This window comes from Chiloscyllium punctatum, chromosome 25 (genome assembly GCF_047496795.1).
Source record: "Chiloscyllium punctatum isolate Juve2018m chromosome 25, sChiPun1.3, whole genome shotgun sequence".
Classification (NCBI taxonomy): Eukaryota; Metazoa; Chordata; class Chondrichthyes; order Orectolobiformes; family Hemiscylliidae; genus Chiloscyllium; species Chiloscyllium punctatum.
In genome coordinates, this window is record NC_092763.1 from 34,624,220 (window position 1) to 34,640,229 (window position 16,010).

The following is a 16,010-nucleotide window of genomic DNA, read 5'->3' on the forward strand; positions in this document are numbered from 1 at the left end:
AAGATGCCGGATTGTTTCCCAGCACAATGCATCTTCAGCAATGCAAAGTACAAATTACACAAAACAAGTTCTTGAAATTGTCCTATTTAATGTAGAACTTAATTATTTGGGAATGCATTCAGCATTATGCAGGGCACAAGGCATATCATCTTCACAAATGCAACATCCTAACTCATTTGACTCCCCTATATCTTCATTAATAAACAAAAATTAGGGATAATTAATTTAAGCCTGTCTGAAATAGATCTGAGATTAGGACAGAAACTATTCTAGGAGGCCTAAAGCTTTTGCTTGTTGCAGGTTTCACTTTTGTGAGCCAGATACAATATAAAGGCTTTTGACACAAAATAAAGGTATTGAGTAACCCAACTGGAAAGCACAAATGCATTTATAAATGTTGTGCTAAGCCATGGCAACAATTAACTTAGAGGATCAATTATGTTGGAGGGATATGGGCCGGGTGCTGGCAGGTGGGACTAGATTGGGTTGGGTATCTGGTCAGCATGGACAGGTTGGACCGAAGGGTCTGTTTCCATGCTGTACATCTCTATGATTCTATGTACGTGTTGCAGAAATAGCCAAACTGAGCCAGCACAGAGGACTGATTTTGTGACCAATTGACCACAGCATACTTGGGGTCACAGAGAGAAAAACCCAGTATACTCCAAGTAGATGCTTCGATGTCAGGTGAGAATATGAATAAAGATAATCAGTTGCACCATCCTCCATGGACAAATAAGAGTAACTAACATTTATACAGTCTCCATAATGTTAAAAAAATGTGCCGCACAACAAAAAAAAATTAGAGAAATGTATATTGGCAGAAGTGAAAGACTGGGTATTCAATCCCTGGTCAAAAGCATAGGATTTCAACAAACTGGTGAAGTGGTTTATGAAAAGAGCACCATATTGTAAAGTCAAGACAATGGAAGGATCAACCAGCAATGGCGATGCAAAGAGAGCTTAAATACAAAGTTAAAGCACTTAATCACTTAAAGCAGGAAGAAACTGTAGTCATAGAAAAGTATCAGGCAATGAAATTATTTGAAAATGAGCACAAGCGGACAGCAAATTAGTATGCTTCAGCAATATTGGAAGAGTGTATTTAGAGTAGGACATGATATAAGAAGCAACATTTTGGACATGTTGGAACATGGAAAAACAGAAACTCTCGCATTGAATAACAGCTTCTGAAAGTTAAAAATAAAGGATAAGCATTTCAGTAACAAAGAGGCTGGAGTAGACAATGTTGGAACTAAGAAATTAATGAAGGAAGGGATGTCAGATTTGAAACTCAAATCAGGGTGGAACAGATACAAAGGCTTTGTATAATCTGGTACAGTCTGAACAAATGCCTCTAAGGTAAATAAACTCTTGCTTCTTCCTATTGATTCTATGTAGGAACTGAAAATAATGACTTTTTTGGTCTCCAATGTCAATTTGAAGACAGTTGGACCTCATCCAAGAATTGTTGTCAAACAAGTGCTGTGTGAGCATCAAGCGGTCAGTGATTCAAGTATGATATTGATGTTGTAGATCTGGTGTTAAGAGTATAAATGAAAGGTGAATACATATCTACAGATGATATTGTTGAGAAACAACATATCAATAGGAAAAAGAGAGATAGAATTGAACTTTGGATGACTTTTGAAATTACTCCAATGAGAATAGATACAAGGTATTGTTGGGGTTTACTGAATTCCAATGCTGTAATCAAGGCAAATGCAGTTCAATTAGGAGTTTAACAAATGGTAAAGGTGTGAAAGATGACTGTCAACTTACTCAAACATTGCAAAGAGATCGAGGGGGGAAATTATACGTTATGGTCACAGAAGATGCCATTTATAAAAACAACTAGCAACATTTAAGTGAACTGGAGAAACTCAAAAAGGAAGCTTTCAGAGAAATGAGCACACAAGCTAGGAGGCAGAAGAGGCCTGAAGATATGAAAGTGAAGCGAAAAGATAATGATGCACAAGGTGGATGGATGTATTGAGGAAGGGTGACAAAAAATTTTACAATGGAAAGGAGATAATGACAAAGGAAAGAAATGTATTAATGAGTCAAGAACAGACAACGTCAACGGTCAGAAGATGATAGAGTCATGGAGGAAATGAGAGGAGAGGAGATGAATGTGAGAAAACCTGCAAAGTGATGAGAAATGACAGCTTGTATGGGTGGATGACTTGGTGGAAAGCAGCCAAAAAAGCTGATGACCTCACTTTCAGAAATATAGCAATCAGCAAGTTCTATATTTAGAAAAAAAAAGATGATGGGGTTCAAATAGGTAGTTAGCTGAAAGGAAGAGGAACCTGAGGTTGCCTGTGCCCCTCAGTATGAACCTAGAATATGAAATCACAAAGAATAAGGAATAAGTAGGAGAAACGCAGTTGCATGGCAAAGCTTGGGGATGATGGTGAGAGGAAGCCCACCTGCCACTTTCTGTCATACATTGAAACATCCATTAATATTCTTGTCTCCATTAATAATTCCATTAAGAATAATTTTTAATTTCCTCTTGGATGTATACTTTTAAAGCAGCGTGATGTATTTGATCAGATACTTTATAAACCATGGTTAAGTGTCTACTGTAAACGCAGGGTGGGATAGTTTAATAATTTGGAGTTTTCATGTTAAATTGGCCACCTCATCTAGGAAAAGACCTCGAGGACTTTTCATGGTCAGTGCTACTCCAGAATGAATATGTATCAGAAGAGCTTGAAACATGCAAAAGATACAGACCACATTCTGGAAAGTCAGGTTAGAATGCGCAGCTAGTATTGACAAGATGAATTATATGGCCTCTTTCTGTGCTGTAATTTTTCTATGGTCCTGTGATTCTGCAGTGCTTTAGTTCACATTCAATTGCACTCCAAGCACGAGCCTTTAGAAGAGATGAAGATAGAAAACTAGAGACTATTGAAAGTTTAAATATTTGAGATTTGTAGAAATCAACAGATTCATTTGATAGTAATCTTGTCATGACAATCAGAAAAAAACTGGGCATCTTAGACATAATTGCAGGCTCTCCACTGAACTGTTTGACAGCTTATTAATGAATTGTCTGAATTTCTCAAAATTATCACATCTCATTTTCTGATTAACAATATTTCTCACCATATATCCATATAGAAACAAAAGCATGCACTTAGTACATAGGTCATGAATATTACATGTGCAGTATGTACATGCAACAATCAACGACAGCAGGGAAATAAGAAAGATGTACAGAGCATAAGACAAAAGATTAATCAACAATGAAGACTTCCACAAATCAGTTAGAAGGGCTTATTAGATCAAATACAGGAATTACCTCTTGTTTGAATTCTCAAGTTAATTTTGCTTTCTGAAGGATGAGTGATGCTATAGCCACAAAATTCTACCTCTGGGCTGAGAAGAAAGAAATTAGGATTAAAAAGTGAATAGTAAAATTAAAAATCTCTTTTTCACCAGATTGTAAAACTATTCTGTAGTTTTAAAAGACATTTCATTTCCAACGGATATTCTTTGCACTCTGGTTTAAATGATCTTTGTCCCAGAATGTTACACCTGAAATTTCTACAATCTAAAACAGAAAACATAATGGAATCCTTTTCCATGAAACCAATTGTTACCAAAGTGGGTCAAGAGAAGGGGGAGAGCTACAATGATGAGTAATAGGGATTTCTTCAATCTTGGCTTTCCATATACAGATCCAGATTATTGAATGTTTCCATCTCACTTTTAAATTGAGATATGTAAAGCCCATATCTTTTTTTGCTATGTTTCATTGTGAAATGGGAAAATTACTATCTTACAGCAAAGCCCCGAGGAAGGAATTGCTATACAATTAAAAACTGAAACTTGTTGCAAGGACGGTTTACACTGCTGCTTTGTTCAAGCACTGAGGGAGGCTGTTTGTACCAAGAAGCATATACAAAGCGAGAGGTTTCCTGCAACAAGTTGTTGATTGACTTGTGGATTTATGACCAATTAAGGATGCCAAAACCTAACAGCTTGATAACAAATATCTGTGACTCCTGAGTAGCTGAACAGCTTGCGGGTGGGAAAGATACTGGCTGAAGCCTTCAGACTGCTGCAAGGATAGATGGTGTGTCTTACCTGCCAGTAAAATACCCAAGGCCTGAAGAAAGCCAATTTATCTTCCCTCACAAGTTGATGTAAGCTGTGCTCTTTAACTAGTAATAAAGAAACTTTGCAGTTAATGTACCAATTGTACATAACACAACTTCAAAGAAGTGAAAAGAACCTGGAGAAACGAGACTAAAGGACAGAGATTTCCTTTCACTCCACCCACATGTGTTTTGTGTGTGTGTGTGTGTGTGTGTGTGTGTGTGTGTGTGTGCGTGCGAGAGAAAATACAATGAACATATAGTTGATCCACTATTACAACTATATTCGAAAAATTATAGACTACAGCTTAAAGATATGAAGCTTTTAAACTTAAACTAATTTTAATTATCTAAAAAAAATAACTCTGGCACGATCCACATGCAGAGTAGTTACATCACGCAATGGTTGCTTTTGAAGCACAAGGTTAAATGAGTTATTGTTATAGGTCATTGAAAGAATAAAAAAAGAGGCTGAAAAGACTGCACAGAATTCCTTAAATTCCCATGATCCTTCTTCAGAAAGGACTCACTGGACTCGAAATGTTAATTCTATTTTCTTTCCACAGATGCTACCAAACCTGCTGAGTTCCTCCAGTAATTTCTGTTGTGTTTCAGATTTGTAGCGCATGCAGTTCTTTATTTTAATTATATCCATAAATGCCCTTTTGGCTTAAGTCATTCTTGAAAACATTGCTCATTCTTCTACAAACTGGGAAGTTTATATAGATTTCAGTCTATTAGTGTCAGTTACAGAATATTAGAACTTTCAAGAGAGAGAAATGTGGTAATAGATACACTGTGGCAACTGCAGGAGTATTATAGGCAGTTATCATTTACAATCCAACCCAAAGCATCACAATCCTTTCTCCAATGAGCAAAGATTTTCCCTTTGTTAAAAAAACATTATTCAATTACCCCTCAACCTTCTACCAAAAGGAGTAGAAGTATTGTTAATGTAATCTGTCTTTATAATTGAACACCTTAAGCTCTTGCATTATTCTGGTTAATTAGTACTGTATCCTTTCCATAGCTATTGCAGCTTTCCTTAGGTTCAATACTCAAACCTGAACCTCTGATGATGTTGCTCCTCTAATAAAGTTATGGTGTCCTTGGCTTTTCTTTTCCCCCAAAAAGATTGGAAAAGACACAGATTCTGAAAAGTCCAAGTTTGATGGGTTTTAGGGCCAATTTGGTTACAGCTAACAGATACTGCCTCAGGAAAAAGGCTTTCAAGGTTTAAAATTAAACACTTGTATAATGGAAGGGGAGTAGCCAGTTCTCCCAGCTCAGCATTTCTCTGGTTTGATTGGGTTTTTGGCAGTCTGGCTATTCACTGAAAGAGGTCATGTTGTGAAGCTACTGGACCCAAGAGAAGCAGGTCTATGCTGACCTTCACTCTCTCTCACTTCTCTCCTTTAAGACCCAGTGTTTGATTTTACCTTCTGTGCCAAGGGGTATTTATGGGGATTGTTGCAAGTATTGGAAACAGCATCGTTAAATTGGCATAATCTGTTGGGTTTTCAGATAGGTTAAATTATTCTGTTCTCTTTTGTTGGTGTTTCATCCAGTAATCTTGTAAATAAATTCTGCTTTGTTTAAAACTATGTGGTTTGACCAGCTGCACCACTCCTGGATATCCACGTTACATCTGCTTTCAACTAGCAAAGTTAAGGTCCAGCTTACTTTCTTAAAATGTTTTCAGGGGATCTGGCCTGGACTATAACATCAGCTATTCAGATAAGTTCTGGAGAAGGCTCTGTGCAACTGAAGCATAACTTCTTTACTTTGGAATTCCAATTACTTCGAAGTAAAGTTCAACACTTGATTAGTCTTTTAATCACTTTTTGAATCTGTACACTATTATTCTACAATGTCCAGATTTGTGCAGCAAATTTCCAAAACATAATTCTTCACTTATACTAAACACAAAGTCAGATGGGGACTAAATGGCCCCAACTTCTTGGAATATTGCAGTACAAGTTTGGAATCATCTCATCTACCTTGAGAAAATGGCCAGATTGAACACTGTTCAGCTCTGGTTTGCTATCTAGACTGGATTGATATATATGGATAAAGAAATTGGATTGATCAGCCTTTCCTTATTTCCAAACTGGTTTCGTTTGGTGTAACAAAATTTATTGGTTCAAAACACATTGCTTTGTGTACTGTTTGGACGAGTTTGTCAATCTGTTTATTTTTAATAAAATAATTGGTACATTAAAATACAACCAAAAGAAGAAAAACATGCCCATGAGAAGATCATCACTGGTCAATTAAAGGTGGGCATCTAATGCTAGTAATGCTCACATTGCATGAACAAATATTAAAAATATAAAAGGAAAATACTGAGCGTGCTGGAAACCTAAACTCTGGACATGCTCAGCTCATCAGGCAACATCAGTGAATACAGAAACAGAGTTAAGGTTTCAGACTTGTGACCTTTTATCAGTAGTCTCATGTTACACATAAAAGTTACAACAGAATATACTCCAAAAAGTCTGGTGTGCAAATACAGATGGAATAGAAGTTATTTACGGAAGCTTCTGAAAGAGGAGAGTTGGAATGATTTCAATTAAATTTGGCAATGGAACCAATGTAATCCTACCCTGTTGCTATCTGTAGGATAAATTATGTTGACTGTGTGAATGGGAAATGGATAAAGCATATACGTATTTGCTGTGGCTTTTATTTCTGTTCTTTTTGATATAGTTTGCTCTCCTCATAAATCAATTGAGGGAAAAAAAACACTGGGACAGAATTCCAACTGTAATCATGTATTAATCTAATCCCACACTGACCAAACAGTCTATTCACAGATTATTTCTCACTGTTTCTCATCAAAATACATCACAATTATATAAAAGAAAAATTGTTAAAATTAAATAAAAACATTCATACGTTCCAATTTAAAATATTTCATTTCAATTCTGGATCTGAATTAACGAGTGCTAATCGTGTTCCTTGGCCTAAACTTTCCAATAGAGTATTTCCAAATATTCAATTACAGATATCTAAACTGCTTACTTCTTCATAATCATATATCGTAGAGCATTCCCGAGTGTGTGGTCCTCATCATGCAACACAAATGTAACGCTTGAATCATCACAACCTTCTGCTTGGACCTGGAAGAGACGCAGACTAACAAATAATCCATGAATGCAAGAAAGTATTGATTCCATCCTCCCACCCAATGCAAAAAAGTTCCATGTTCCTATAATTATTGTTCACTTCTTTGATTACAAAATGTCTGTTAAGATCACAACAAAAAAAATCCTGAGTACCCTTTCCACTGCAAAATAACAATTATTACAGCATATATATCCTGAGTACACAGATTCTGAAATATTGTTAGCCCCTTTAGCAATAATAAGTAATATGGGAATTATGGAACTGTATCAATAAAGAAGACTCAGTGAAAGGGGTAAGTGTAGCGTACTTCGACTTCAAAAATATTTTGCCTGCTGATAAAATTAAGAAACATGGTATTAAAGGGAATGTAATACCATAAACAGGAAGTTGATTGAACAGAAACAGATAAAGAGGCTTGAGAACATATTCAAATAGGTCTGGTGATGTGTTCAGGATCCTGACAACAATTTGGAGTGACTCAGAGCTGACACTTCTGATCATAATTTGAAGCATAAAGAAGAGAATGACGAGGTTAGAAATTAGTTAAAGCAGCATTCATCTGGATTGTTGAGATGTTTTGAAAATATCTTTTTAGATTTTCTCTGAAACTTGCTTTAAATTGCAGGTGTTGCACTGTAGGCTTTGCATTCTGGTAGAGGCAAGAAGAGGGAAGACCAAATGAAAGGGCTTTACTGAGCTGCAGGGAAATGGAAGAGGCAAAATGGATCTCATTGTTATAGGCCTGTTTGTACGTTATGACAGACGGGTTCAGAACTCCACGGGTCAACAGAATAGAATGCATGACATCATTGGTGCCAGGGAATTCCCTCGTATTTAGTGAGCCTGTGGAATTCATACCACAGAATTTGCCTGAGACCAAAACATTATGTGTTTTCAAGGAAATAGTAGAGAGAGCTCTTGTTGTTAAAGGGATCAAGGAATATGGGGGCAGAAGTCAGGATTAGGATATTGAACTCAATGATCAGCCAATCATAATGAATGGCCCAGCAAGCTCAAGACCTCTATTTTCAATGTAGAGATAGAGAAACATGGAAAGTAAAGGAATGTTGCAGCCACGGCCAACATGGCTCTAGTAAGGGGATTCAGGAATAATGGTCTTGCCAGAAATTAAAAGGGGGCTTGGGGGTTAAAATAGGCCAGGCCTCAGCGTAGTATACTCTTCCACTCTTTCTTCTGCTCCTGCAGGACCTAAGTTCTTTCCAAAAAGCAATGTGGAGAATCATTAAAAACATTGCAATACCACTAGAAGGTTCCCTGTGGTACTACTATAACATGGAACATTTCAAATTATTTATAACAACCACTAATGAAAATCACTCCCAAGATGCAAGCACTGTCAGAATTCTTTCCTAAGAATTCCCAGTTTGAAGAAATTTGACTTTTCTGTTTGTCTCTTTTGCCTTATTCACCTCCACTGCTTTCACTTTCTCTCACGTTCGATGAAGTATATACAGAGGAACCTCGATTATCTGGCAACTGATTATTTGAATATTGGATTAGCCAGCAAGATCGCAAGGTCCTGATGTTTGGCTGAACTATTTTATCTGGCATTCGATTATCCGGAATTTGATTAACGGAACGAAATACTTCCCACTTGCATCCTTCAGATATTCGAGGTTCTTCTGCACGTACTAAACGTTTTGTACATCTCCTTTTTCAGCAACTGTCTGTTACTTTGATTTATACTGTATGAATTCCAAGTGAGATTCCAGCCTTTGTGTTCCAGCTCCACCCATGATATTCAGCAATCCTTGAACCTCTACACTTATCACATCACAACTCACTGGAGTACAGGACTGGAAATCAAGCCCTGCTATTCAGAATAGACACAAAAGTTAAAACGTTCTTAAAACATTCTGCAAAATTCCCAAAGTTAAAGGCATTGTATCTTAATGCACAGAGTATTCGAAAGGAAATAGATGAACAATCAGCGCAAATAGATATATACTTACGGATATACAATTATGATACAGATGCAATTATGTAGACATGCGTACAGAGCAACCAAGGATGGGAACTGAAATGTCCAGCATATTTAATATTTAGGAAAGAGAGACAAATAGGGAAATGTGGGCAGCAATATTGGTAAAGGACAAAATATCAATGCAATACCGAGGCAGGGTATTGGTTTAGAAAATCATAATATGGAATCTTCATGGGTGGAGATAAACACACTCTCATGGTCAGAAAACATTGATGGATGTTGTCTAGGCTGCCAATCAGTAGCAGAGATAGAAAGCAACAAATTAAACAAGAGATCAGAGACACATGCATAAAAAGGTTCAGCTGTAATTACAGGTGGTTGTTTGTAACTGACATATAGATTAGACAAACCAAAGTAGCAACAATACTGTGGACAAAAACTTCCTAGACTGTGTGTGAGATTATTTTTTAGATGAATATGCTGAGGAGCCAGCTAGAGAGACTATACTAGACTGGGTTTTTGCAAGGTTTGTAGCTCAGGTTGAGGTTTACGGTGTAGGTTTGCTCGCTGAGCTGTCATTTCCTGTTCGTTTTCTGAGGGTTTGATAGATGGCATCTAGATCTATGTGTTCATGGAGTTGTGGTTGGAGTGCCAGGCCTCTAGAAATTCTCTGGCATGTCTTTGTTTAGCCTGTCCCAGGATAGATGTGTTGTCCGAGTCAAAATGATGTTTTTTTTCATCCGTGTGTAGGGCGACGAGGGAGAGAGGTTCGTGTCTTTTTGTGGCTAGCTGGTGTTCATGTATCCTGGTGGCTAACTTCTCCATTGTAGTCCTACACACGGATGAAAAAAACCCACCATTTTGATTGGGACAACACATTTATCCTGGGACAGGCTAAGCAAAGACATGCCAGAGAATTCCTAGAGGCCTGGCACTCCAACCACAACCCCATAAACAAACATATAGATCTAGATACCATCTAACTACCCCTCAGAAAACAAACAGGAAATGACATCACCAGGAACCCCATCCAGGACAAACATATAAATAGAAAGCAGGAGACAACAGCTTCGCTTCACTTGGAGGTCGCCACTGATGATGTTACCTAGCCAGGTAATGAAATGTCTGGATATCAAACCTACAGCTCAGCGAGCAAACCTACACCCTAAACTAGACTGGGTATTGGGCAATGAGAAAAGATTACTTAATAATCTTAAACAAAATCATAAAGTGCTGCAGAAATACAGTAGGTCTGTTAGCATCTGTAGAGAGAAAACAAAATGAATGTTTTGAGTGCAATGACCCTTCTTAAGAAAGTGAGAGAGAGAAAAAAAAAAAGAGGATAGGCATATAGAGACTGCTGATGATAAACTGAACAGTTAGGTGGAGTGCAAAGTGTTTAAAAACAGTTGGCTGTGCTGAGAACAACTCATATAGATCAGGATTTAGGAGTGTGGGGAAAGCTAATAAAAGGGCGAGGTTGTTCACATTCTGAAATTGTGAAATGCAATGTTGAGTCCTGAAGGCCATGAGATGCCTCGGCTAAAGATGTGCTGCTGATCCTCCACTTTTTGTTGAGACTCACTGGAGGTCAGCAGTAGGCCTGAAACAGAAATGACAACACTGGAACATGGCATTGTATTGAAGTGATAGGCAACTGAAAGCCCAGGATCATTTTTAACAGACAGAGCATAGTTGTTCAGCAACGTGGTCACCTAATCTGTGTTAAGTCTCCCCAGTATAGAGGAGATTACATTGTAAGCAGGCAACATTGAATGAAGTGCAGGTAAATTGCTGCTTCACTTGGGAGGTGTGTCCAATGCCTTAGATAGAGAAGAGAGACGCGATTAACGGGCAGTGTTGCACCTTCTGCAGTCGCATCAGAAGATGGCACTGGTGTGTGGTGGGGTGTTTGGAGTGGAGGAGTGGACCAGGGTGTCCCAGAGGGAACAGTTTCTGCTAAGGCTGACAAGGAATGGGAGGGGGATGTGCATCTGGTTGTGGCATATCTTTGGGAGGTATGGGAAATGACACTTATGATCCTTGGATGTGGAAGCTGACGGGATGGATAGTGAGGAATAGGGGGACTCTATTGTTGTTATGAGAGGGGAGGGAAGGGGCTAAGGTAGGGTGCAAGAAAAGGGTTGGATATGGCTGAGCGCTCAGCCAACCACGATGATGGGGAATCCTTGGTTGAGGAAAAAAGCAAGACATTTACCAGGCCCTCTGCAAAAGGTGGCACTATCAAAACACATGAGATGGAGATAGAGGCCTTACAGAGAGCAGGGTATGAGTATGTATAGTCAAGATAACTGTGGGAATCAGTAGCTAGCCTACCCCCAGAAATGGAAAGAGAGGTGTGGAGGAAGGGAAAGGAGTCGTCAAAAATGGGGAGCAGGGTGGAAATCGGAAGCAAAATTGACCTTTTCTCCAATTCCAGATGAGAGAGGAAAGTAACATTGAACAGGTCATCGATGTTACTGAGAGAGAGTTGTGAGGAAGGAAGGACAAGAAGTAGGATTGGAACACTGAGTGTTCCATGTAACCCACAAAGAGACAGGCACAATTGGGGCCCATATAAGTACCCATGGCCACAATTTTGACCTGAAGAAAGTGAGACGAGTTAAATGAGTTGTTGTTCTAAGTAAGGACAAACGCAGCAAGCAGAAGAGGGTGTAGGTATCTGGGGTATGGAAGAAGTGGAGAACCCCAAGATCACCTTGATGGGAAACAGACATGTACAGGGATTGCATGTATGTGGTGTAGGCTGGTGGCAGTAAAGTGGAAGCATTGAAACCAACATGAAGTTTCAGATGAATGGCAGATGTAAGTGGGAAGGGACAGAACAGGGAAAGATTAAGACAGAACAAAAGGTCTGTCCGGCAGGAGCAGGCTCAGACAATCGGTGTGCCAGGGACAGAGGGGTGTGTGCGTGTATGTCTGTGTCCACGTGAAATGAGAAATAAACTGGTCTTTGGTCTGGCAGGCAGCAACTAGAGGTATACTGCAGGGGTGAGTGCTACAGCCCCAGCTATTCACGATATATAACATATCACTTGGATGAGAGAACCATACGCAATATTTCTAAGTTTGTTGATGACATAAAACTAGGTGGGACTGTGAGTTGTAAGGAGGTTTCAAAGAGACTTCAGAATAATCTAAACAAGTTTAATGAGTGCCACCTTCTAAAACAGCACTGCTCACTTGGCTTCCTTCTTCCATTATCATGCTTTCTCACCCACTGTCTTTGACAGAGCCCTCAACCACATTCAACCTATTACCTGTACTATGGCCTTTGCCCACTCAACAGCATGGATTGGGTCCCCCTTGCCCTCAATTTTCATCCCGTAGAACATCACCACTTAATACACCATCTCCTCACTCCCCGTATGCATTTTACAGGGACCGTTCTCTCCAGGACATCCTAGTCCATTTCTCGTCCACCAAGACCACCCCGCTTCCCACAGCACCTTCCCATGTAATTTCCCCTTCACCTCTTCCCTGCTCACTGTCCAAGGGCCTAAACATAAACACAGTCTTTCCAACTGAAGCAGCATTTCACCTGTATCTCCTCTAATCTGGTAAGTTGCATTCGCTGCACCCAATGTGGCCTACTCTACATTGGAGAAACCAAACGCAGACTTGGTGAACACTTTGCAGAACACCTCCAGTCCATGTACAAGCATGGCCATGACCTTGCTGTAGCCAAAGAATCCTGCTCACATGCCCACTTGTCTGTCCTTGGTACGCTGCAATGCTCCAAGGAATCTCAGCTCAAGTTGAGGAACAACAGCTCATCTTCGGTCTTCTGGACTTAATGAGTTCAACACCTTCAGACTGTGTACTCACTCCCATTTCTTCCAGCTTTACTTGTTGCATTCTCTGTCACCATGTCCTCTCTTCTCTGCTCCGCCCCTCTGTCCTCCTCCCCCCAGTAGAACGGTCTATTCTCTCCAGTTTGGCAGTTAGACACACCATTGTTCGGCTATTCTCACATTCCAATTGAGTGTACAGCTCCTTTGAAGTGTTCTGGTATGGGCATAAATGACTGGCTTTCTTCTGTGCTCCAACATTCTATGAATGCACACAATAAAGGCTGCAGCAGCAGAATTAGGAATGCCTCTTTCTGTTGTCCCTAAAACAGACTTCTGGTGAATAGGGGCATTTAAGAGAAGATTTGGCTCAGGATCTCCTGTCAAGATCTCCTAGAACCTGACAGAAACATTAATGGACCTGTAAAGCTCTCCTGGCATCTGTATCTATCACTTAAAACAAAATCAGGTTACCTCTGCCACATTTATCTAAAGTTAGTGATTAAAAACTGCTTACTGAAGAAGTAAACAATGCTTATTCTCATCAGTTCCTTTTATATATTGCTAAATCATGTGTGTATGTGACATGCATATCCATTTGGTTATCATATGCTTTATCTTTCCTGCCAAAGGTGAATTTGCTCACATGGCACCACTTAAGTTTGCCACTTGCAGGGTAAAGCATCTCATGAAGCAATAGTATACCCAACCAATGACCTTGAATAGCTTTGACTGCATGATTGATTGATATGGAAGGTTACACTCTGTGACCTGATGTTGACAGCTTTCCCCTTGTTCAAAATTACAGTAGCTTTTTCTCCAGTGACTTCAGGCACCTAAGCAGGTGTAGAAAAATATACGATTTATTCAATTTGAGCAAGGCTTGAACATCAGATTAATCTGCACTACAAGCACCCTTTCTCACCAAGCAGGAGAAAAGGACTGCAGATGCTGGAGACCAGAGTTGAAAAGTGTGGTGCTGGAAAACCGCAGCAGGCCAGGCAACATCCGAGGAGCAGGAGAATTGACGTTTCGGACATAATCCCTTCTTCAGGAATGACCAAGCACTCCACTCTCCCAGTATTGCATAAGTGCATCTCCTCTACATTTCACATCAACTCTGATGAGGAGCCATCCAGACTCAAAACATTAGTTTATTCTCTTTCCACAGATGCTGCCTGACCACTGATTTCCAGCCTTTTCTGTTATCGGTACAGATTTCAACACTGCATTGATTTGTTCCTATAAGACAGAGGCAATACTGCACAGCTAAATATGAACTTATATACTTGTAGTATGAAAAACAGAAAGACAGTATGATTTAAATGGTGATATATTGGGAAATGTGGACTTACAAAAGGAATTGGTTGTTCTTGTACACCACTCAATAAAAGTAAACAAGCAGGTGCAGAAAGCAATTAGGAAGGCAAACAAAATGTTGAACTTCATTGCAAGAGGATTTTGAGTTTAGAAGTAGGGGTGGTCTTAATGGAGTTATACAGGATCTCGGTAAGGCTGCAGCTGGAGTATTGTGTGCAGTTTTGGTTTCTACCTAAGAAATGATATACTTGCCATAGAATGTAGCAAAGGTCACAAGGCTATTACTGACATTGGTAAAACTAGGAACAGATTGGTTCGACTGGGCCTGTATTCACGAGGGAGGAGAAGAGTGAGAGAGGATCTGATTAAACCATGTAAAACTCTAACAGAGCTAGACAGACTAGATGCAGGAAGTACGTTTCCCCGATTGAAGAATCCATCAACCAAGATCACAGTCTCAGGATATGAAGTCAGCCACTTAGGACTAAGATAACAAAAGATTTCTTCATTCGGTGTAGTCAACTTGTGGAATTTGCCACCACAGAATCCTTAGGACGCCAGTTCAGTGAGTATATTCAAGAAAGAGACTTTTAATTTTTTTAGATATTCAAGGCATAAATGGTATGGAGAGAAAGTGGGAATATCACAGATAGATGATCTGCCATTCTCCTATTGAATGGCAGACTGCTTCCAGCGTAAGATCATCACAAACTTCTTTCTGCCCCATTCAGTATGACCAAGACACTGAACTGTCTGCAACATCAAGACCCACACTTTAATCACCCCACACCATCTCCCATGCAGCACAGCAAATAAAACACCTGACTGTACACCTTCTCCTCTATAAACAACATTTGCTCTTGTTTATATCTGTACCATTTAAATTTTCTATTATGTACAATCAGCCAAAAAAGATGGTCCCAAGGCTTCTCTTTGCTTCAACCTACACATCCACCATGACCTTTACTACAACACTTGCCACTGGTTTTCTTAAACCAACGATATTAATTCCCTCATCATAAATTCCTGACAATAACACTCCACTACTCTATGTAAATCTCTCTTCTCCGCTATGCCATATTTAAAAGTAATTTAAAAATCCACTGCTTGGAATACAGTTACTTCACTAGCACATGCTCAATTATGGCTTTACTTCCCACTCCTTATGCAAAATTTTGGAAGGTTTCCAAATGTTAGAAAGTGTTATAGAACTAAACGTTTTTGTTGTTGTTGACATATCTTACTGGTAAGATTCAGCTCTGAAGAAGTTATACCAGCTTGAAACATTAACTGTTTCTCTGTACACAGATGTTGCCAGACCTATTGAGTTTCCTTAGCATTCGGTGTTTATATTTTACCAGGATACTGGGAAAGCAAAAATTTCTGTATTATAGGAATGACTTGTGGAAGTCTCAAACAGCAAAATAAAGTTAAAAAAGTATAATTGACAATATTGTTAAATGTTTCAGTGCTATTGTACAAGATTCCCTGAGATAAGATAAAGGACCTTCCGCCATTTTCAATCCTATTTTCCAATAACAATCCTACCATTTTCCAAAACAGTCTCTAACTGTGCTGTCACTTGTTGTAAATGTGCAAATCCATATACTCCTGGGCTTATCAGTCTGTGAGATTATAACCAAAATAGAGTCACAGAGTCATAGAGATGTACAGCATGGAAACAGATCTTTC

General features: G+C 39.2%; 1 protein-coding gene across 1 annotated transcript in view; it reads right to left on the reverse strand.

Annotated features, from left to right (window-relative positions):
- The window catches only part of polr1d (RNA polymerase I and III subunit D), a 30,298-nt gene that overhangs the window by 2,298 nt on the left and 11,990 nt on the right, over nucleotides 1-16,010 (reverse strand). Inside the window, exons 2-3 of the mRNA XM_072595001.1 lie at nucleotides 7,137-7,234; nucleotides 3,314-3,390 (exon numbers count right to left, since the gene is read on the reverse strand). Coding sequence (XP_072451102.1) covers nucleotides 3,314-3,390; nucleotides 7,137-7,234 — 175 coding nt within the window. The remainder of the gene's footprint in view (nucleotides 1-3,313; nucleotides 3,391-7,136; nucleotides 7,235-16,010) is intronic.